The following is a 22,809-nucleotide window of genomic DNA, read 5'->3' on the forward strand; positions in this document are numbered from 1 at the left end:
GGCCAGACAGAGGGATAGATGGGAAGAATGTGCAGCAGATTAGGGTGATTAAGGATAGAGATGGAAATGTGTTGACCAGTGCCAGCAGCGTGCTGGATAGAATAGTTTGAGGAGTTGATGAATGAGGAAAATCAGAGAGAAAGAAGAGTAGAAGAGGCAAGTGTGGTGGACCAGGAAGTGGCAATGATTAGTAAGGGGGAAGTTAGAAAGGCATTAAAGAGGATGAAAAATGGAAAGGCAGTTGTTCCTGATGACATTCCTGTGGAGGTATGGAAGCATCTAGGAGAGGTGGCTGTGGAGTTTTTGACCAGCTTGTTCACTAGAATTCTAGCGGGTGAGAAGGTGCCTGAGTGATGGAGGAAAAGTGTGCTGGTGGCCATTTTTAAGAACAAGGGTCAGGTGCAGAGCTGTGGGAACTATAGAGGAATAAAGTTGATGAACCACACAATGAAGTTATGGGAAAGAGTAGTGGAGGATAGACTCAAGACAGAAGTGAGTATTTGCGAGCAACAGTATGGTTTCATGCCTAGAAAGAGTACCACAGATGCATTATTTGCCTTGAGGATGTTGATGGAAAAGTACATAGAAGGTCAGAAGGCGCTACATTGTGTCTTTGTCGATATAGAGAAAGCCTATGACGGAGTACCCAGAGAGGAACTGTGGTATTGCAAGCTGAAGTCTTGAGTGGCAGAGAAGTATGTTAAAATAATACAGGACTTGTACGAGGGCAGCAGAACTGTGGTGAGGTGTGCTGTAGGTGTGACAGACGAATTTAAGGTGGAGGTGGGACTGCATCAGGGATCAGCCCTGAGTCCCTTCCTGTTTGCAGTGGTGATGGATAGGTTGACAGATGAGGTTAGACTGGAATCCCCGTGGACCATGATGTTTGCAGATGACATTGTGATCTGCAGTGAAAGCAGGGAGCAGGTGGAGGAACAGTTAGAAAGATGGAGTCATGCACTGGAACGCAGAGGAATGATGATTATAGAATATATGTGCATGAATGAGTGGGGTGGTGGGGGAAGCGTGAGGCTACAGGGAGTAGAGATAGCAAGAGTGGAGGACTTTAAATACTTGGGGTCAACAGTCCAGAGCAATGGTGAGTGTGGTCAGGAAGTGAAGAAATGGGTCCAAGCAGGTTGGAACGGGCGGAGGAAGGTGTCAGGTGTGTTATGTGACAGAAGAGTCTCGTTTAGGATGAAGGGCAAAGGTTATACAACAGTGGTGAGGCCAGCCATGATGCACGGATTAGAGACAGTGGCACTGAAGAGACAACAGGAAGCAGAGCTGGAGGTGGTGGAGAATAAGATTTTGAGGTTCGCTCTCGGAGTGACCAGGTTGGATAAAAATAGAAATGAGTTCATCAGAGGGACAGCCAAGGTTCGATGTTTTGGAGACAAAGTTAGACAGAGCAGACTTCAATGGTTTGGACACGTCCAGAGGAGACATAGTGAGTATATTGGTAGAAGGATGATGAGGATGGAGTTGTCAGGCAAGAGAGCGAGAGGAAGACCAAAGAGAAGGTTGATGGATGTCGTGAGGGAAGGCATGTGGGCAGTTGGTGGATGCAGGAGATAGGCTTACATGGAAAAGGATGACACGCTGTGGCGACCAAGCCAAAAGGAAAAGAAGAAGAAGAAAGTAATGCAGCCCTATGGGGGGCACAAGCCAGTGCAAACTGTAGGCCGGTCCCAAGCCCGGATAAATGCAGAGGGTTGGGTCAGGAAGGGCATCCGTCTTAAAACTTTGCCAAACAAATATGAGCGTTCGCAGGAAAGGAGAGAAGGAGACTTGGTGGTGGAACCTCATAGTACAGGATATCATACAAGGAAAAATGTTAGCTAAGAAGAAGTGGGACAATAAGAGGACCGAGCAGAGGCGAAAGGAAAACATTGTGATGCGACATAGGGCAAAGGTAGTGGTGGCAAAGGCCAAACAAGAGGCAAATGATGACATGTATGCCAGGTTGGACAGTAAAGAAGGAGAAAAGGATCTATACAGGCTGGCCAGACAGAGGGCTAGAGATGGGAAGGAGGTGCAGCAGGTTAGGGTGATTAAGGATAGAGTGGAAATATGTTGACTGGTGCTAGTAGTGTGCTAGATAGATGGAAAGAATACTTTGAGGAGTAGATGAATGAGGAAAATGAGAGAGAACGGAGAGTAGAAGAGGCAAGTGTGGTGGACCAGGAAGTGGCAATGATTAGTAAGGGGGAATTTAGAAAGGCATTAAAGAGGATGAAAAATGGAAAGGCAGTTGGTCCTGATGACATTCCTGTGGAGGTATGGAAGCATCTAGGAGAGGTGGCTTTGGAGTTTTTGACCAGCTTGTTCAATAGAATTCTAGCGCGTAAGAAGATGCCTGAGGAATGGAGGAAAAGTGTGCTGGTGTTCATTTTTAAGAACAACGGTTATGTGCAGAGCTGTGGGAACTACAGAGGAATAAAGTTGATGAGCCCCACAATGACGTTATGGGAATGAGTAGTGGAGGCTAGACTCAGGACAGAAGTGAGTATTTGCGAGCAACAGTATGGTTTCATGCGGAGAAAGAGTACCACAGATGCATTATTTGCCTTGAGGATGTTGATGGAAAAGTACAGAGAAGGTCAGAAGGAGCTACATTGTGTCTTTGTAGATCTAGAGAAAGCCTATGACAGAGTACCCAGAGAGGAACTGTGGTACTGCATGCGGAAGCCTGGAGTGGCAGAGAAGTATGTTAGAATAATACAGGACATGTACGAGGGCAGCAGAACAGCGGTGAGGTGTGCTGTAGGTGTGACAGGCATTCAATGCTGGTTTTCGGCCTCACCGCTTACATGCAGTGATTTCTCCAGATTCTCTGAACCTTTTGATGATATTATGGACAGTAGATGATGAAATCCCTAAATTCCTTGCAATTGTACGTTGAGGAACACTGTCCTTAAACTGTTTGACTATTTTCTCACATACTTGTGCACAAAGAGGTGAACCTCGCCCCATCTTTGCTTGTGAATGACTGAGCAATTCAGGAAAGCTCCTTTTATACCCAGTCATGGCACCCACCTGTTCCCAATTAGCCTGTTCACCTGTGGGATGTTCCGAACAGGTGTTTGATGAGCATTCCTCAACTTTCTCAGTCTTTTTTGCCAGCTGTCCCAGCTTTTCTGGTACGTGTTGCAGCCATAAAATTTTAAGTTAATGTTTATTTGCTAAAAACAATAAAGTTGATCAGTTTGAACGTCCCAACTTCATTGGAATTGAGGTTGTAGGTTGTTTACAAGCTTTGTTAATGTGTCTAGATTGTCATATTGACTGAGACTTTAGTTCCGCCATAATTGTGTTGCGTGTGCAGTAACTGTACGTTGTACTCAACTAGATTGTCACTATTGGAAGCACATTTAAGCAGTGCGTGTAATTTGGAATAGATGCACAAGATAATAGGGGTAATTAATTGTTAAACAATTAAAGAGTTTGCAAATGATAGCATGAGGGTAATCACTTAACCTTAAAGGTGTTCGAGAATGTGCGTAGAAGCAGTAATAGAACAAAGTTGTTGACGTCAAATTTCACGCACAAAGATCAAATTAAAATTGATGCAAGTGTTGGCACTTTAATTGTTGATTTAAACAATTGCGAAGGGCACCTCTGTGGAGTAAATCGAATAAGTTTATTAACAAAATTTGAAACTAATTGCCTTACTCAACAAATTAATTTATTTAGCTTTGATATATAAATTAAAGCAGCACGGTGGTGACTGGTTAGAGCGTCTGCCTCACAGTTCTGAGGACCGGGGTTCAATCCCCAACCCTGCCTGTGTGGAGTTTGCATGTTCTCCCCGTGCCTGCGTGGGTTTTCTCCGGGCACTCTGGTTTCCTCCGACATCCCAAAAACATGCATGGTAAGTTAATTGAAGCCTCTAAATTGCCCATAGGTGTGAATGTGAGTGCGAATGGTTGTTCTTTTATATGTGCCATGTGATTGGCTGGAAACCAGTTCAGGGTGTACCCCGCCTCCTGCCCAATGATAGCTGGGATAGGCTCCAGCACTCCCGCAACCCTTGTGAGGCTAAAAGGCTGAGACTGGGAGGATGATTTGGCTCTCAGATCAGATTTAAAAAAATTAATTCACAATATGCTATCACGCGCTCACACGATCTGTACTTCGAGCATCTTAAACTTCAGGCTGAATAGGATCTATCAACAGCAAAAGTGGAACTTAAGCTGTTAGAGCATGCATGCATGTACACAAAATTTGTTCTCTGCATTTAACACATCACAGTGAACACATACACATGTTAGTGGAACACACTGGAGCAGGGGGCAGCTGAAGCACCCGGGGAGCATTTCAGGGTATCAATGTCTTGCTCTAGGACACCACAGCCGTGAGTCCAGGGGATGTTGGCCGATGGTCCAGTCGGGGTCTTGAACCTCGGTCCCCGACGGTGGCAGGCGAGGATCCTAACCATGGGCCACGGCTGCCCTAATGGCTGAAATGGGAGATACAGTCAGGAGACTGCTCGACAATCAATGGGCAATAATTTCTGACCCTAAAGTGGTGAACGATATCTTTTTAGATTTTTATTCTGACCTGTATAAATCGGAGTATTCACCTGAGATTTGGGGAAGTCACAACCCTCTCGAGAGGCTTACCTACCCTAAGGTTAACCCTGATTTGACTGAAGGAATGGGTGCCCCGTTCAGGTTATCTGAGGTGCGAGAGGCAATCAGGCTGGTGCAAACTGGTAAATACCCTGGCCCTGATGACTTTGTTGTCGAATTTTACAAGACCTATTTAGATTTCCGCATTTGGTTAATGTTTATAATGAAGTTTTCTCCACTGGCAGACTGCCCCCAACTTTGTCTGAGGCTAATATTTCCCTTTTATTAAAAAAAGATACAGACCATTGGACTGTTGCAGTTATAGGCCCATTATCCATCCACCCATCCATTTTCTGTACATCTTATCCTCACTAGGGTCGCGTGTGTGCTGGAGCCTATCCCAGCTATCTTCGGCCAGGAGGCGAGGTACACCCTGAATTGGTTGCCAGCCAATCGCAGGGCACACATAAACAAACAACCATTTACACTCACATTCACACCTAGGGGCAATTTAGAGACTTAAATTAACCTACCATGCATGTTTTTGGGATGTGGGAAGAAACCGGAGTGCCCGGAGAAAACCCACGCAGGCACGGGGAGAACATGGTCAATGGGAACAAATTCTTAAGCTTGCTCCTTCCTCCTCAATTTGTGCCAGACATGGTCTACTGCAATGCAAAGTTCTCTTTAGGGTGCACTCTACTAAAGTTAGACTTGCCAAGATTTACCCTACTGTCAATAACAGTTGTAATAGGTACAAGCATTCACCTGCTAAGCACACGCATATGTTTAGGTCATGTCCTAGTTTCATCGGTTTTTGACATCAGATCTTTTTCACTTTCTGGTGCTAGTAGTGTTTTCAATAAGACCTGGTGACCCTTTATGGAATATTTGGATACAATTGCGATCCACCCAGATAGTGACTAGATGCCCCCTGACCTCCTTCCCAATTCCCCCTCACCCACTTTTTTTTCCTTTCGTGTGTGTGTGTGATGACGTGCATTATTTTTGGAATATCTTTGTGTTTAATGCTGCTGCTGCTTGATTTAATGTATTGTGTATATGCATATATCTACCTGAGTGCTTCAATATATATGATTATTTAGAGGTAAAAATAAAAGACAAAATGTTTGTTAGATAAAACGTTCATACTTATGCTATGTTTCATATTGTTTGCTGTCCTGGGAAACAGTCCCTTTTTCCTCAGTTCCAGAGACACTTTGGCTGGACAGTATGCTCAGAAATGTACGTTCCAAGAAAATTGTGAAATGAAAAGATTTAAACAAAATTAGAAAAGATATATTGTAGTAACTATCAAGCTAGAACTTAAATTTGTGAATCTAACATTGAATTTCTATATTGATTGACTTTGTAATTATTTACATAAAAAAGGAACACAGTACAAGAGGCTTGTGGCTTTTTTTTAGTTTTTTTTTTTTTTTTTTTTTTGTCTCCCAAGGAGTTTCTGTCTGGCCCCACGTTGGGAATACTTTTTTTTTTTTTTTTGACAGTTGTAATGTTCAACAAGTTATGCACACCCAACGCACACTAACTACTGATCATATATTTCTTTCTCAAGGTTTCATCCCTGTGTGCAGTTTGGGTGTGTGCCAGGCTGGGAGGATTAACTTTGGTAAACATGTCAGTACCCTGAAATACTTCACAATATGCGGTCTGCAGGAAGGCTACGAACCCTTTGCTGTCAACATGAATCGCGATGTCACAATGTGGCTCAGTAAAAGACTGCCTCAGTTTGTACCTGTACCTCATGACCACCAACATATAGAGGTAATGGGACTTCCCTTTTTTTTTTTTTTTTTTGCTAAGAGTCATATAGTTTACAAGAAATGCACTGAAATCTATACTCGCCATTGGTCCAGTAGTACTGTAGGCGGGGTGAGCGCTAGCTCACTTGCATTACACAGAACTATCATGTCAAGCCATGTAAAAAAGAAAATCGAGTTTCGGCTTTTTTATTTTGCAGTGCCAGGATGATGGAACAAAAAACAATTCAGCCCAAACCAATCAAGTTGGAACTAAAGTATTTAAATGTTTCTTCTCTCTTTAAGGTGACAAGAATAGATGGGACAGTGGATTCATGTCCTTGTCTGAAGGTCACACAAAAGTCATTTAGTTCACAGAACAGCAACGGCGACATTACTTTCTACAGACTGAGCATGCCCATTGAATGTGCTGAATCCTTCTCTAGGCCTCCGTCAAATGGCAGTCTCTTGTCACTTAAGACAGTAAGATCATATTCTCACAAATGTGCCAATCATTGATGTAGAATATGTGCCACATATTTAGTGCGTGTGTCTGCAGGAGCTAGAAGACTTTGAATCCGACTTTGAGGTCCTAATGAAAACAGCTCATAGCCACAATGGTCCAAACGGTCCAGACAGAGGTGAATTCAACAATCACAAAGATTGCAACCAAGAGAAAACCTCTAAACTCAAACAAAGGTAAACAAGCTGTCAACCTACAGTTTACAAAAAAAAATAAAATCACCTACAGTATCAAGGGAGTTCAATAGTGACAATCTTGTTTTTGTATACCAGGCTCTTGTTGAAGAAGAATAAACCAGACAACTCCAATCCCTCCCCTGCCTGTCTATCAGAAGAAGTGATGGTTGATGACAGGAATGAATATGAAATACTCATGAAAACATCAATTGTAAGACTATATAAATACATCTCTCTCTCTCTCTCTCTCTATTTTCTAATTATTATTTTTTTTTGGGTGGTGTTGGGGGGTGGGTGGGGAACCATCCCCCAAAATCCTTATTTTGGTGGTTTATCCCGGTTTTCAATACAATTATAAAGGGACTCAATTATGTGTGGAATTTCGCTACTCGTGGTCCGGCCCAGTCCCTATGAGAGGCTGAAATGGGAGTGGATTATGACGCCCGCTCCCTCCCACTCCACAGAGATTGATCCCCCTCCCTTCTAATCCCTAGTGAGTGTTTAGAAAAGAAATACCGCTCCCTCCCACTCCCAATGAGATTGATTCCACTCCCTCCCAATCTCAAGTGAGTTAAAAAATGTTTAAAATAATCCCACTCCCTCCCACTTCTGCAGATATTGATCCCATTCCCTTACAATCTTGAGCCAAAATTTTCCAGAATCCTGCATAAACCATGGTTTCTACTTCCATCATGGGTTCCACTTTTGGTGACTTTGTTGTCGTAGTTGCACTCCCGCCCGCTCCCGGTGACTTTCGTTCCTGGTCCTGCTGCTCCCGGTGACTTTGGTTCCCACTCTAACGCTCCCGGTGAGGTTTTCTCCCTCTCCTGCCCAATCTCGTGATTCGTAGTGAAATTCACTCCGAAATCATCAGAAATCCCGCGCGACCCGAAAAATGTCAGCCTCTCGTCCGGGGGTCACCAACCTTTTTGAAACCGAGAGCTACGTGCTGGTACTGATTAATGCGAAGGGCTACCTCCTTGTTACACACTTATGAAATAACAAATTTGCTCAAATTACCTTTAATTGTTATTATTAATAATTAGTTAATGTCATTATTATTAAATACATTGATCATAATGATTTCTCACCGATTGAGATAAAAAACAATACTCAACACTATTTCTTTAAATCGCTGCAAGTTTAGGAACTCACTATGTCACATTTGCCTTGCCACTAACAATTTGTTTACGTATCACGAACTATTCCGCGCCATGTTTGTACAAATGTATTATGAATTATGTAACACAGGAAGATCTGTTTTCAGATTTTTAAATCTGATCACTTTTTGAACTTTTGGATTTTTAACAAATGTTCAATATTAGAATAAAATTTTGCCATGGCACTGCCATGTCGCCACTGAAAACATCTGTTTTCTTTGTTTGTGGGAAGCCTGGCATTGCATGCTGTGCGCCAGTGTATTGTAATCTGGGGTGTAATTTGACACTGCAACTCTGAGTGCGTCTTGCAGGTGTCCATCAGTGAGGTTTGTTCTGTGTTTGATTTTGACGTAGTTCATGTCAGAACAGGTAGATTCACACAGATAGTTTGATCCAAACAAGCTGCCAACCTTCATAGCTGCTCTACATACACCACTGTGCTTTCCTGCGTCAACAAGACGCCAAATGTTTGGTGCAGCCTGATTGGCTTTGAGGTTCCGAACATTTTGCAGTGTTACAATTTCAATCTCCACCTGTCTAGCATCTAAGATGAACATTGAACTTAGTCACTCAGCAATGTATGTTGTGACCGCGTTCATGAAAGAGTTGGAAATGACACACAAGGCTCAAACTGACAAAGATCACAAAACCTGTTCTCAGACTCTTGGCCAAGTCTGTTTATGACTTGAGAGTACTTTTCTCCCACTTTGTCTCAGATGCCTACGCATTGTCTTACCATCTGCACAGAAGGAAACTGCAGCACATTTTATCTCTGTAAATTCACAGAGAAAAGCTGTGAGCTTTAAATGCATTTAGAGCACTTATCAGAAACAGTCTTACGTTGGTCTTGCAGCTCACAGTTCAAATGGTTCAGTTTCACAGCAATGTCTGTTAAAAATGAGAGGTGAAGTGTCCACTCAGTGTCCTCCAACAACAACGTGTCTTCGCGTTTGGATTACATGAACTCTTGGATTTCTTTCAAAAATGGGAAGAAAAAAAAAACCAACCCAAAAGGGAGTCCTCACGTGCTTGTAGCATATATTGGTTTGGGATAAAAAAGTAATTAATTTAGGAAAAGAATACGTCGGAAGCGAACGCCTGGGTTTACGTCTAGTTTAATTGACGTACGTCAGAAAGTTACAATCAAACTATCTTTGACTCAAAAGGGGCACCACGTCTCTTTTTATATTCATAAATCCTAGGAAAAGTGAGAAAAACCTCTAATCAATCGCTCTATTCTGGAAGGTTTGCTACATGGACGAAATAAGCGTTCTAGATTATAGCGGTTTATTGTTGCACTCAAACACACAAAGCACACACAAGGGAGTGGAATTTTATAGAAAATGTAATGAAATCTAAAAGGGAAAAATACAGGGAGACAATGCAGAGGGTCTTGATGACAAAGGGTAAAGATAAATATTTGTAAAGCAGGTCGAACTTGCGATGTAGGTGTGAAGTGAGAATGTGCATGAGCAATGCGAGGCTAGGAAATTCTGTGACCATTATTATAATCCAATTATCCACCAATTTGAACCGAGGAAACAGCACACTGTACTCACGTTGCATAGAACAGAATTTAGACAGGCTGGTCTGTCTTCCGAATAGGTGTATTTGAAGAACAAGGCTGTGCGCCAGTGTCTTCGGCAAGCTGGAGAAACAAGAGGCCCATAACAAAGGGGGCTCCGGCCTTTTATGCACAGGAAAAAGGGGCTAGCCCAGGGACCAAGAGGAAGACAGACCGCGCCTCTTAGTATTAATTTTCATCCTAGGATTATTTGTGGTTTTAAAACCAGTGGAAATAAGAGATTAATTAATTCATTCCCAGTTTCTGCATTGTCACACACACACACACACACACACACACACACACACACTCTCACACATACCCTGGTTAATCTATGCAATGAGTGTTTCACTTTTATGTGGTGGCTAAGAACACTTAGTATTTGTGGTGTAACATTTTTGCTGTGTGAGGTAAAACATCTCATCTGATTCAGTTGACAAACAGATTTGACATCAGAACTGTGGAAAAACAATCATTAGTGACATTGGTGTCATGATATATACTGGGAGCATTCATGCAAAGTTAATAAAATGACAACGGTCATTTGAAGTCAGTGAAAATTGTTGGTAACTGTCCTCGGCTTGCAGTAACTCTCAAACGCCAGCGGGTGTCGCCCATGTTCCATCAATATTCCCAGAGGTCCTGGCCACTTTTGAAGAGAAAACAACAAATGGTCCATTGAACTTTATTTTTGAGTTCCTTGTCACATTTGGGAATGTCATAATGACATTAAGGTTCTCCCAACCTTTTGGTCGGCATCTCAGTTCTGCACAACAAGGGGTCTTTGATGAATGGAAACCCAGATTTCAGGGGAGTTGTTAATTAGTTTAAGGTCTGTGTGACATAAACCAGGCTTCTTGTGACCATCTGGCTCAGCGGGGCACCAGGGAGGAATGCAGAGTTTACCAGTTGTGGGGGTTGCTGTTGGCACCTTGTTCCGTCAGGGCGTTCTCGCTACATGCGCAAAGTAGACAATTTTTCCACAAAATGTCTGCTGGTGAATGATGCAGGGGCAATACAGAAACTTTGGGAACTGTGTGTTAGCTTTACAGTGCGCAATGAATCCTGTATGTTGGCCGATCATAGCAGGAGCCCAGTCTGTAGTCACCAAAACCAGTCTTTCTAAGGCAATCGTTTTCTCTGTGAAAATTTCCTTCACTGTGTTATGGATGTCAACTCCCCTCATAGTTGTCTTAAAGGGCAGTAGTGTCAAAAGAGAACTCATCAAACACTATCTGGACAAACACCATTAGCTGCATTCTACTGCTGCTGTCCACAGACCCGTCACACTGGATTTTAAACCACCTGCACTTCGCCAGATCCCTCCCCAGCTCATCGGCTAAGATCCCAGACACAGCCGACAATCTTCTAACAAGACTGTACAGGGATCTGATCGGTGTTATCGGTATTGGACAATAATTAGCATTTTATGCTGATCGGCTTTCATGTCATGCCGATCCGATCAATGACGTCATTGATCGGCTCCACACAAGACATTTAACTCCGCGTTTTCGTCGCGTGTGAATCCAAAAGCTAGTCTTTTTTTTTTAGCCTTGTCACGTCTTGTTGCGCAGTACTATAACTATCTGATGGCCAACAAAGTTTTTTCAATCTTGTCGGTGAAAAAACATGTCATAAGTTATTTGCAGTCTGTGCACAACTGAAGTACGTCGTGGGGAACGTCATCTTAATGCTTCAAAACAGAACAAATTTGATCAAGCACCGGAAGAATGTACACGAGTAGCATGCCGCGTTCAAGCAACGCAGCGTGGGGGTAAAAAAAGTCAAACGGACAAACTCGGGACAACGGCCTTCCATATAGCTGGGACAGTGAGAAAGTTAGAGTAAGCATGTCATTAACAGTATTTATTAAAGTAATTTAATTGGAATAAAGTAATTTAATTACAGTAAGTTAGCCCCCATTATTTCTGTCATGTTGTAATGTTGTAATTTGACCTAAACTTATGTCAGTGGCCAATCCTTGAATGCCCCCAAGAGGTCATTGTTTTAACATTTGTCTAAAATGCTAGAGAATAATTTGAGCTGGGCTCCAGCACGCCCACATCCCTTGTGAGGATAAGTTGTAAAGAAAATGGATGGTTGGATGGATACAGTATACAGTCCACAAGTATATACAATAAATAAACGAGTCATGTAAATAGACACATTGCTCCATCTTGTGATCGGATCGGTGACCGGTTATCGTTTTTTTTTTAAACTTGCTGTTTGGTGATGGGTCCCAAAAATCCTGATCGTGTAAAGCCTACTTCTAACCATTGCAGTTGCCCCCAACTGGACATCGGCTAGAGTGGAGATTACATTAGTTCCATATTACTGTGTACTGTTACTGTATACATACTGTTTTTCAATTATAATCATTGCTTCTTTGACAGCCGAAAATGCTCTCTTTTTCTTCATCAAGAAGTCTGTAGCTCTCAATGAGGGTTCGGTTACTTTTTGGGTTTTTTCACTGGTCTCATGAAAAAGGACTGCTGTTTGCACAAAGGTGCCTTCAACTCACAGACTTTTTCAGGTCGTAGTGCGCAAGTCGTGTGGTACGTTCTGAAATGTCTCTCCCCATTGTGCCGTTTTGGCGTCACCACAGTCGCTCCACAAATGACACACATGCAGGATATTTTCACAGTGGTAAAAAAATAACTCATCCTCCCATTCGCTGTTAAAGTTAGGTTTTCTTTGTTTTGTCTGCCTTTTTTTTCCTGGGTGGTGGTGGTGGGAGGGTTACATCATCTCAACGTTTTTGTGCCTGCGAGCTTCACTCCATGAATGCGACGGTCTGGTCACGCACTACAATACGACCGTTGAACTCTACTGCTTCTTTTGTTTTTTTTTTTTCTTCGTCATTTCCAAATTTACACTAATTCAAAAAGGATAGCAACAAGAAAAGCTAGATGCAGCCTACTGTGAAGTGGCACACTTTTTAAAATTGATTCTTTTTTAGAATAGCAACATGAAAAAATTAAGCATCGCACTGAACTATTTTTACTGCGTTGGTGACCCCTGCTCGAGTTCCTATCCCTTGCTGACAGCGGGGGTCCACTGTACTGTGTATATTTGGCCATGTAGATGGGCAGTGTTTAAGGTGATTTTTGTGCATATATATATATGAACCCAAATTTATCAATGATTGATCAATTCATACTCCTGAATGAGGACGCAATGAGCAAGTTGATCAAAAGACATTGGTGACAGAAATTAGTTTATTTTTGCTGTACACTAAAAAATTTGGGTTTGGCATCAAAAGATGAATATGAGTCCAAGAGATACTGCCCGAAACACAAGAATATAATCTTTGACTCATTTTACAACCTGATCCTTAAAAATAAATGGCTTACAATTTTTAAATTTGGAGGGGCAAAAAAAAAATCACCACAAGTCCGAGTATCCTGGCGTGTATGTCACTGTTTCGCACCATGTAAAAATGCCAATTACTACTAATCTATTAGCCATTTAATTATGTTTTGGACTCAGTAATTCATCATATATGACGATCGTAAACAACTGTCTTTAGTTTGGCGCTTACTGTGACTTACGTTGAGCAGCTAGCCATTATCAGCTGATTAGCTTTTAACTTTCCATCACTGCCGGTAGCAATCTGCAGTCTTCCCTGCAAGTCTACCACCATGCTTTCTCTGGCATCAACTCACAAGGAGCCTTGCCTGCCTGTCACAATTCTCCTGGAATCTTATGATGCTGTTTGCTGTCAAACCTGCCGACTATCAGCTGGTGGCCAACGCTCGCTGCGACTCTGCTAACATGGTGCCTTAGAACGAGCAGGACATTTGGTTGGCATCTTGGGTTTTACAGAAAGCGCAGATCGGTGAGTTTTTCAGAGAACAGTTAACGGTAGTTTGTGAGGTGAGTTCACAAATGGCAAATCGCAAATCACCAGCGTTTCCTGTACCTTGAATTAAACGCTGAATTGTTAAGCTATTGTTTCATATTAATCTTTTGATGTCAAGCTCAAATGATTTCATTGTACAGCAAAACAGAAAAAACAGAATTGGACTCAACTGTTCCACTTTTTGTGGGGAGTGTTTCAAACCACTTCCTGCTGTCTCCCCAGCAGGAAGTGTTTGGCCACCAGATACTGGCCAAAGCAGATACTTTTCCAATCGCAGCCCTCTATTAATTGTCTCTTAATTAACCTCATTCGTGGAACTAAAATAACAAAACACAATTATAATTCTGCTATTATCTTTTACTATAGTACTCCTATTCCGTAAGGATCTTCCCTGGCCAGGAGCCCAGCAATGTGTGGGTGGGCTGGGTCACCTCTGACTTTCATCACCATGAACCGGGCTTTGGGTTGGACAAGGTCCAAATTGTAACAGTGACTTTGGGAGATGAAAAAGGCAAAGTTCATGAGAGGTGAGTGAAGTTATATTCTCTCAATCTTTTCAATTTGAGAGGATCACGTAGGTAGGTATAATGACATTAAAGTGGAACCAAACTCATTTTCGTGTTTTGTTTCTAAATGCATTAAATATGTTTGAAAGTAAGTGTTGAAAACATGCGCCAAGACTGAGAACTGACCACTGATGTGTTGAGATATGGTTTTTCACCTTCAAAAGTTTCCTGATTTTGTGGGTGGGGCTAAAAACTAGCCCCCTGCCGTCACAGGGCTGGGGCGTATACCCCATTACATAAACACCAAGTGGCAAAAACAAAAACTCACCCAGTTCTCAACCGTCTGGCACCCACGGACGTTTTTGTTGCGAGACAGCGGTGAAACAGACGGGATCCGCCATCCCGCAAACAAGGGGACTGAAGTGTTTCGTGCAGCTTTGGCTGCTTATGGAGCAACATTCGGCAGCCACGGAAACATGTTGCCCGCTGAATTTAAAGGAGGGAAAATTGTCCTGGCGGCGTGGTTTATGGTCGTTATGTCGGCTCAGAAGCTGCTTCTCGGCAGCCTGTGAAAGTATGTGATATTTCCGTTGGTGGAAAGGAGCCGTGAGAGAAGGAAGGTGGTATGTGTATTTGATTGACAAGAGGGGAGGGATTTTTACAGCGCTCAGAGACACACTCACAGCGTCTGGCGGGTTGTGGAGGCAGGGAGTGCGTGGCTGGCGGTGGCAAGGGCAGGCGGCTGGCTGGCTTGGTGGCGTGGGTGCAAGGAACATGCAGGGAACGTTGGGGACAAGGAGAGACACAGAAGTCAGAAAGGAGACAAGGAATTGAGTAGGCTTATTTCGAGACTGAGGAGCCGTGGTACCGCAGTAGAAGCTTAATCCGTCAAAACACAGCTTTTCATCAAAGCTTTTCCACAATACATTGTTTAATCCCCTTGACCCTGTAAAGCGACCATGGTTTTTTTGAAACGCGCTATATAAATGGAGGTTATTCATTATTGTTGCGATTATTTTGTCCTTCTAGAGACAGCCCTCACAATTTACCGGCACTAGAAATACGCTGGCCTGTGACCCCTAGGCCCCTATTATTTAATAATAATTTGTTTTCATCTTCTTCTTCTTCTACTACTTTTCCTTTCGGCTTGTCCCTGTAGGGGTCGCCACAGCGCGTCATCCTTCTTCATGTGAGCATATATCCTGCATCCTCCTCTCTAACTCCAACTGCCCTCATGTCTTCACTCACTACATCTATCAACCTTCTCTTTGGTCTTCGTCGAGCTCACTTGCCTGGCAGCTCCATCTTCATTATCCTTCTACCAAAATACTCACTCTCTCTCCTCTGGACATATCCAAACCATCGAAGCTCTGTCTAACTTTATCTCCAAAACATATAACCTTGGCCGGACGGCCGATGAGCTCCTTTCTGATTTTATCCAACCAGGTCACTCCAAGAGAGAACCTCAACATCTTCATTTCCGCCACCTCCAGCTCTGCTTCCTGTCGTCTCTTCAGTGCCACTGTCTCTAATCCGTACATCATGGCTGGCCTCACCATTGTCTTATAAACTTTGCCCTTCATCCTAGACGAGACTCTTCTGTCACATAACACACCTGCCAACTTCCGCCACCCATTCCAACCTGCTTTGACTCGTTTCTTCACTTCTTGACTGCACTCACCCTTGCTCTGAATGTTGACCCCAAGTATTTCAACTCTTTCTAGGCATGAAACCATACTGTTGCTCGCAAATAGTCACTTCTGTCCTGAGTCTAGCCTCCACTACTCTTTCCCATAACTTCATTGTGTGGCTCATCAACTTTATTCCTCTATAGTTCCCACAGCTCTGCACATCACCTTTATTCTTAAAAATGGGCACCAGCACACTTTTCCTCCATTCCTCAGGCATCTTCTCACCCGCTAGAATTGTATTGAACAAGCTGGTCGAAAACTCCACAGCCACCTCCCCTAGATGCTTCCATACCTCCACAGGAATGTCATCAGGACCAACTGCCTTTTCATTTTTCATCCTCCTTAGTACCTTTCTAACTTCCCCCTTACTAATCATTACTACTTCCTGGTCTACACACTTGCCTCTTCTACTCTACTTTCTCTCTGATTTTCCTCATTCATAAACTCCTCAAAGTATTCTTTCCATCTATCCAGCACATTACTGGCACCAGTCAACACATTCCTATCTCTATCCTTAATCACCCTAACCTGCTGCACATCCTTCCCATCTCTATCCCTCCGTCTGGCCACCCTGTATAGATCCTTTTCTCCTTCTTTAGTGTCCAACCTGGCATACATGTCATCATATCCCTCTTGTTTGGCTTTTGCCACCTCTACATTCGCCCTACGTCGCATCTCCATGTATTCCTTCCCCCTCTCCTCAGTCCTTTCAGTGTCCCACTTCTTCTTAGGTAGCCTCATTCCATGTAGGAATGTTTCAATTTCCTATACTTTGAGGTTCCACCACCAAGTCTCCTTCTCCATTTTCTTACCAGAAGATACACCAAGTACTCTCCTGCCTGTTTTTCTGATCACCTTGGCTGTCGTGGTCCAGTCTTCTGGAAGCTCCTCCTGCCCACCAAGAGCCCATTTCACCTCTTCCCAAAAAGCCAACACTCTTCCTTTCTCAGCTTCCACCACATGGTTTGCTGCTCTGCTTATGTCTTTTTAATCTTCCTCCCCACCACTAGAGTCATCTTACACACCGCCATCCTAGCCACACTCTCCCCTACCGCTACCTTATAGTCGGTAACCTCCTTCAGATTACATCGTCTGCACAAGATGTAATTCACCTGCATGCTTCTACCTCTGCTCTTGTAGGTCACCCTATGTTCCTGCCTCTTCTGGAAGACAGTATTTACTACAGCCATTTCCATCCTTTTTGCAAAGTCTACCATCATCTGTCCCTCGAGGTTACTTACCTGGATGCCGAACTTACCCATCACTTCTTCATCACCCCTGTTTCCTTCACCAACATGTCCATTAAAATCTGCACAAATCATGACTCTCTCTATTTCCGGGATGCTCAGAACTACTTTGTCCAGCTCCTTCTTTCTCTTTCACCTCTCAGTCACATCCCACCTGTGGGGCATAGCCACTCATCACATTATCCATGACACCCTCAATTTTAAGTTGCAGCCTCATAACTCGATCTGCTACTCTTTTCACCTCCAAGACATTCTTGTCTAACTCTTCCTTTAAAATCACCCCTACTCCATTTCTTTTCCCATCTACACCATAGTAAAATAATTTGAACCCTGCCCCTAAACGTCTAGCCTTACTGCCTTTCCACCTGACCTCCTGGACACACAATATATCAACCTTTCTCCTAATCATGATGTCAACCAACTCCCGAGCTGTTCCTGTCATAGTCCCAACATTCAAAGTCTCCACTTTCAGTTCTAGGCTCTGTGCTTTCCTCTTCTCTTTCTGCCGAAGAACCCGCTTTCCACCTCTCCTTCGTCTTCGACCCACAGTAGCTGAATCTTCACCGGCGCCCTGTAGGTTCACGGCGCCGGTGGCGCACGTTGTTAACCCGGGCCACGACCGATCCGGTATGGAATTCTTTGGATGAATGCTCATACTTGTTTGGCAAAGTTCTCAGCCGGATGCCCTTCCTGACGCAACCTCTGCATTTATCCTGGCTTGGGACCGGCCTACAGTTTGCACTGGCTTGTGACCCCCATAGGGCTGCATTAATAACTTGTTTGGATAATTAGTAGTATTTGTTAAATGTGATAACGATTGGCACCCGTTTTACAAGGCCAAATCCGTCACAACACATACTGTAATTGTGAGTATTGGTAAGAAAATTTTGTTTCTCTGTTCTGGTGACTTCAGATAACATTTTGTGACCAATTTATGCAGAAATTCGGGTAACTCCAAAGGTTTTACATATATATATATTTTTGCAACTGGACATACAGGTATATGTATTAGTTTAAAATGCTGCCCATGATGCATGTATGTAAGCTTACCACTGACCACAACTATAAATGATGAATGGAAATCTCACTGTATGTGCAATGCTGTGCATCTTCTAGTATAAAGCGCCGTAACTGCTATATGGTGTGGGCTGGAGAGAGCAGCAGTCCAGAAGGAAGGAGTAACAAAGGTTTAGAGATTGGATGTTTGGTTGACACAGCAAACGGACTGCTGTCCTTTACAGCTAATGGCAAAGAACTCAGCACATACTACCAGGTAGGTATCTCAGAAGGTAATACAAGTTCTATCCGGGACTCTATCATCCACATTGATTCTGTTAATATTGCATTTGAAAATGGTATAAATATTCTGGAACTTGAGTTTTCCTAGGATTAATCACTGTGCCATCTTAGGTGGAGCCCAGTACTAAACTCTTCCCAGCTGTATTTGCCAAGGCTACCAGCCTGAATGTCTTCCAGTTTGAACTGGGACAAATTAAGGTGAGATGGATACATACCTGTCTTATTGTGAACACCTAAGTAATACAGCTCCAAGGAACAATGAGCTTGCTCTCGCTTTATTGATGATCCTCGAAATGATCATTAAACATTTGACACCATGCTCCACCCACATTACTTCACATCGGCAAAAAAGACCCGTTGCCCCTGTCCAGTGTCCCCGCTTTCGATCTGGGCTCACTTGGGCGAATTCCCTTGCAGGTGTTCGTCAGTACAATGAATTATGAATGATATGAGTGACCCGATTTACAAGTTGTACAAGTTACGAGTTGTCATTCGGACAACATTTTGCTTTGACTTGCGATATAAAACTTGAGATATCAGAATCTGAATTTATGTGCCATTGTCCAGCAGAACAAAGAGATTAAAAGCTAAACCTTAATATTCAGCCAAATAGAAACTAGACATGAAACTGACAATGAACACCAGTGTTGACATTTAGTCTTTTTGTATGGACCTGAGTATGTTGTGTCAGTGCAAATTCAGTGGCGGCTAGCGGGTCAGTTCATATTTACTTTCCATTTGGTAATGGCTTTGGGATAAAAGCTGTTTTTCAATGTGTTTGTTATGGTCTTGACACACCTGGAGCGCCATCCAGAGGGAAGCATGTTGAACAGGTAATTGCCTGGGTGTGAGCTGTCGTGAAAAATGTTTCTAGCTCTTTTTAAGCAGCGGGAAGTTTAAATTAATTCAAAGGAGGGCAGAGGTTGGCTGATAATCCTCTGTGGTTTTGATCACCCTCTGCAGCCTCTTCTTGTCTGCCTCAGACACACTGAGATGCAGTAGGTCAGGAGCTTTCCTTGCAGGATGTGTAGGTTTCAAGCAGATTGCCCTCCAGGATGTTCCTCCTAGTGTTGTTTCGTTCGCAAACGTTTTGTTCAGAAGAACGAATCTCTTTTGTGAATGAACTGAACTGAATCAGTTCATGAAATAATGTGTTCTTTTAGCTTGGCCGCCGCAGTGAGGCAAGCGAGTCGGCTGGGAGTGGAAATGGAACTGCTGAAGTGTTCTGTTACTCATTTCTGAATCTTCGCCAAGTGACCAATATGCAGCCAGCGTGCAGGCAAGGGCAGGACGTTATTAAACATACTGCCATGTGATTTGCGAATAGCCAGCGTTGTCACTCAGTTCTGCGAATGACCAATGAGCAACCAGCGTCAGGCAGCGCCGTGCAGGCGGGGGATGGACTAAAGTGAACTGAATGTACTCAGGAAGTGAAGAGCAATTTGTTCGTTGAACTTATCGTTCGCAATCCGTTAGACACGAGGGATTCGTTCGATGAACTTCGTTTGTGATCGGCTAAGGAGCGATGTACTAGTACGATGAGTGATTCATTAGGCAAGGAAAGACGTACTACGCAGTGAACGTACTCATGAGTGATTTTAACCACAATTCCTGGCGTCCTTTCGGGGATAGCTTTCACAAGCAGCCGTTTCTTCAAGCTAACGGCTAATGTTGAGTCAGTCACGCACATAAAAACAAACACATAAATGTAAATTAATAATAAATGTATATATGTACACATATATATCATTCCCTCTGTTCTCTGTGATTATTAAAGCTTTTTACTTCATAATAATAATAATTATTAATAATAATACATGAATGCAGCCCTATGGGGGGCACCAGTCAGTGCAAACTGTAGGCCGGTCCCGAGCCCGGATAAATGCAGAGGGTTGCGTCAGGAAGGGCATCCGGCTTAAAACTTTGCCAAACAAATATGAGCGTTCATCCAAAGAATTCCATACCGGATCGGTCGTGGCCCGGGTTAACAACGTCTGCCACCGGCGCCGTCAACCTGCAGGGCGCCGTTGGAAATTCAGCTACTGTGGGTCGAAGTCAAAGAAGAAGAAGAGGTGGAAAGAGGGTTCTTCGGCAGAAAGAGAAGAGGAAAGCACAGAGCCTATAACTGAATGTGGGCAATTTGAATGTTGGGACTATGACAGGAAAATCTCAGGAGTTGGTTGACATGATGATTAGAAGAAAGGTTGATATATTGTGTGTCCAGGAGACCAGGTGGAAAGGCAGTAAGGCTAGAAGTTTAGGTGCAGGGTTTAAATTATTTTACCATGGTGTAGATGGGAAGAGAAATGGAGTCGGGGTTATTTTAAAAGAGGAGTTGGCTAAGAATGTCTTGGAGGTGAAAAGAGTATCAGATCGAGTGATGAGGCTGAAACTTGAAATTGAGGGTGTTGTGTGTAATGTGATTAGTGGCTATGCCCCACAGGTGGGATGTGAAAAGAGAAATTCTGGAAGGAGCTAGTCGAAGTAGTTCTGATTATCCCAGACAGAGAGAGAGAGTCGTAATTGGTGCAGATTGTAATGGACATGTTGGTGAAGGTAATAGGGGTGATGAAGAAGTGATGGGTAAGTATGGTATGACAGAGCGGAGGTAGAAGCACGCAGGTGGATTACATCTTGTGCAGATGATGTAATCTGAAGGAGGTTACCAACTGTAAGGTAGTGGTAGGGGAGAGTGTGGCTAGACAGCATAGGATGGTGGTGTGTAAGATGACTCTGGTGGTGGGGAGGAAGATTAGGAAGACAAAGGCAGAGAAGAGAACCATGTGGTGGAAGCTGAGAAAGGACGAGAAGAAGACAGGACGAGTGTTGTGCAGCTTTTCGGGAAGAGGTGAGACAGGAGCTTCCAGAAGACTGGACCACTGCAGCCAAGGTGATCTGAGAGGCAGGCAGGAGAGTACTTGGTGTATCTTCTGGAAGGAAAGGAGAGAAGGAGACTTGGTGGTGGAACCACACAGTACAGGAAATCATACAAGGAAAAAGGTTTGCTAAGAAGAGGTGGGACACTGAGAGCACCGATGAGAGGCGAAAGGAATGCATTTAGATGCGACACAGGGCAAAGGTAGAGGTGGCAAAGGCCAAACAAGAGGCATATGATGACATGTATAGCAGGTTGGACACTAAAGAAGGAGAAAAGGATCTATACAGGCTGGCCAGACAGAGGGATAGAGATGCGAAGGATGTGCAGCAGGTTAGGGTGATTAAGGATGGAGATGGAAATATGTTGACTGGTGCCACCAGTGTGCTAGCTAGATGGAAAGAATACTTCGAGGAGTTGATGAATGAGGAAAATGAGAGCGAAGGGAGAGTAGAAGAGGCAAGTGTGGTGGACCAGGAAGTGGCAATGATTAGTAAGGGGGAAGTTAGAAAGGCATTAAAGAGAATGAAAAATGGAAAGGCAGTTGGTCCTGATGACATTCCTGTGGAGGTATGGAAGCTTCTAGGAGAGGTGGCTGTGGAGTTTTTGACCAGCTTGTTCAATAGAATTCTAGCGCGTGAGAAGATGCCTGAAGAATGGAGGAAAAGTGTACTGGTGCCCATTATTAAGAACAAAGGTGATGTGCAAAGCTGTGGGAACTATAGAGGAATAAAGTTGATGAGCCACACAATGAAGTTATGGGAAAGAGTAGTGGAGGCTAGACTCAGGACAGAAGTGAGTATTTGTGAGCAACAGTATGGTTTCATGCCTACAAAGAGTACCACAGATGCATTATTTGCCTTGAAGATGTTGATGGAAAAGTACAGAGAAGGTCAGAAGGAGCTACATTGTGTCTTTGTAGATCTAGAGAAAGCCTATGACAGAGTACCCAGAGAGGAACTGTGGTACTGCATGTGGAAGTCTGGCGTGGCAGAGAAGTATGTTAGAATAATACAGGACATGTACGAGGGCAGCAGAACAGCGGTGAGGTGTGCTGTCGGTGTGACAGACGAATTTAAGGTGGAGGTGGGACTGCATCAGGATCAGGGATCAGCCCTGAGCCCCTTCCTTTTTGCAGTGGTGATGGATAGGCTGACAGATGAGGTTAGACTGGAATCCCCGCGGACCATGATGTTTGCAGATGACATTGTGATCTGCAGTGAAAGCAGGGAGCAGGTGGAGGAACAGTTAGAAAGATGGAGGCACTGGAAAGCAGAGGAATGACGATTAGCCGAAGTCAGACAGAATATATGTGCATGAATGAGAGGGGTGGTGGGGGAAGCGTGAGTCTTCAGGGAGAAGAGATAGCAAAAGTGGAGGACTTTAAATACTTGGGGTCAACCGTCCAGAGCAATGGTGAGTGTGGTCAGGAATTGAAGAAACGGGTCCAAGCAGGTTGGAACGGGTGGAGGAAGGTGTCAGGTGTGTTATGTGACAGAAGAGTCTCTGCTAGGATGAAGGGCAAAGTTTATAAAACAGTGGTGAGGCCAGCCATGATGTACGGATTAG

At 43.6% G+C, this 22,809-nt stretch overlaps 1 protein-coding gene across 2 annotated transcripts in view; it reads left to right on the top strand.

Moving 5' to 3' along the window:
* Window positions 1–22,809, top strand: part of ryr2a (ryanodine receptor 2a (cardiac)) — a 325,067-nt gene that overhangs the window by 84,707 nt on the left and 217,551 nt on the right. For both annotated transcript variants that reach the window (XM_061755631.1, XM_061755632.1), the window contains exons 29-35: window positions 6,154–6,362; window positions 6,644–6,820; window positions 6,897–7,036; window positions 7,133–7,247; window positions 13,989–14,149; window positions 18,183–18,339; window positions 18,477–18,563. In XM_061755631.1, coding sequence (XP_061611615.1) covers window positions 6,154–6,362; window positions 6,644–6,820; window positions 6,897–7,036; window positions 7,133–7,247; window positions 13,989–14,149; window positions 18,183–18,339; window positions 18,477–18,563 — 1,046 coding nt within the window. The remainder of the gene's footprint in view (window positions 1–6,153; window positions 6,363–6,643; window positions 6,821–6,896; window positions 7,037–7,132; window positions 7,248–13,988; window positions 14,150–18,182; window positions 18,340–18,476; window positions 18,564–22,809) is intronic.

The sequence above is a fragment of the Phyllopteryx taeniolatus genome, chromosome 19, assembly GCF_024500385.1.
Source record: "Phyllopteryx taeniolatus isolate TA_2022b chromosome 19, UOR_Ptae_1.2, whole genome shotgun sequence".
Taxonomy (NCBI): Eukaryota; Metazoa; Chordata; class Actinopteri; order Syngnathiformes; family Syngnathidae; genus Phyllopteryx; species Phyllopteryx taeniolatus.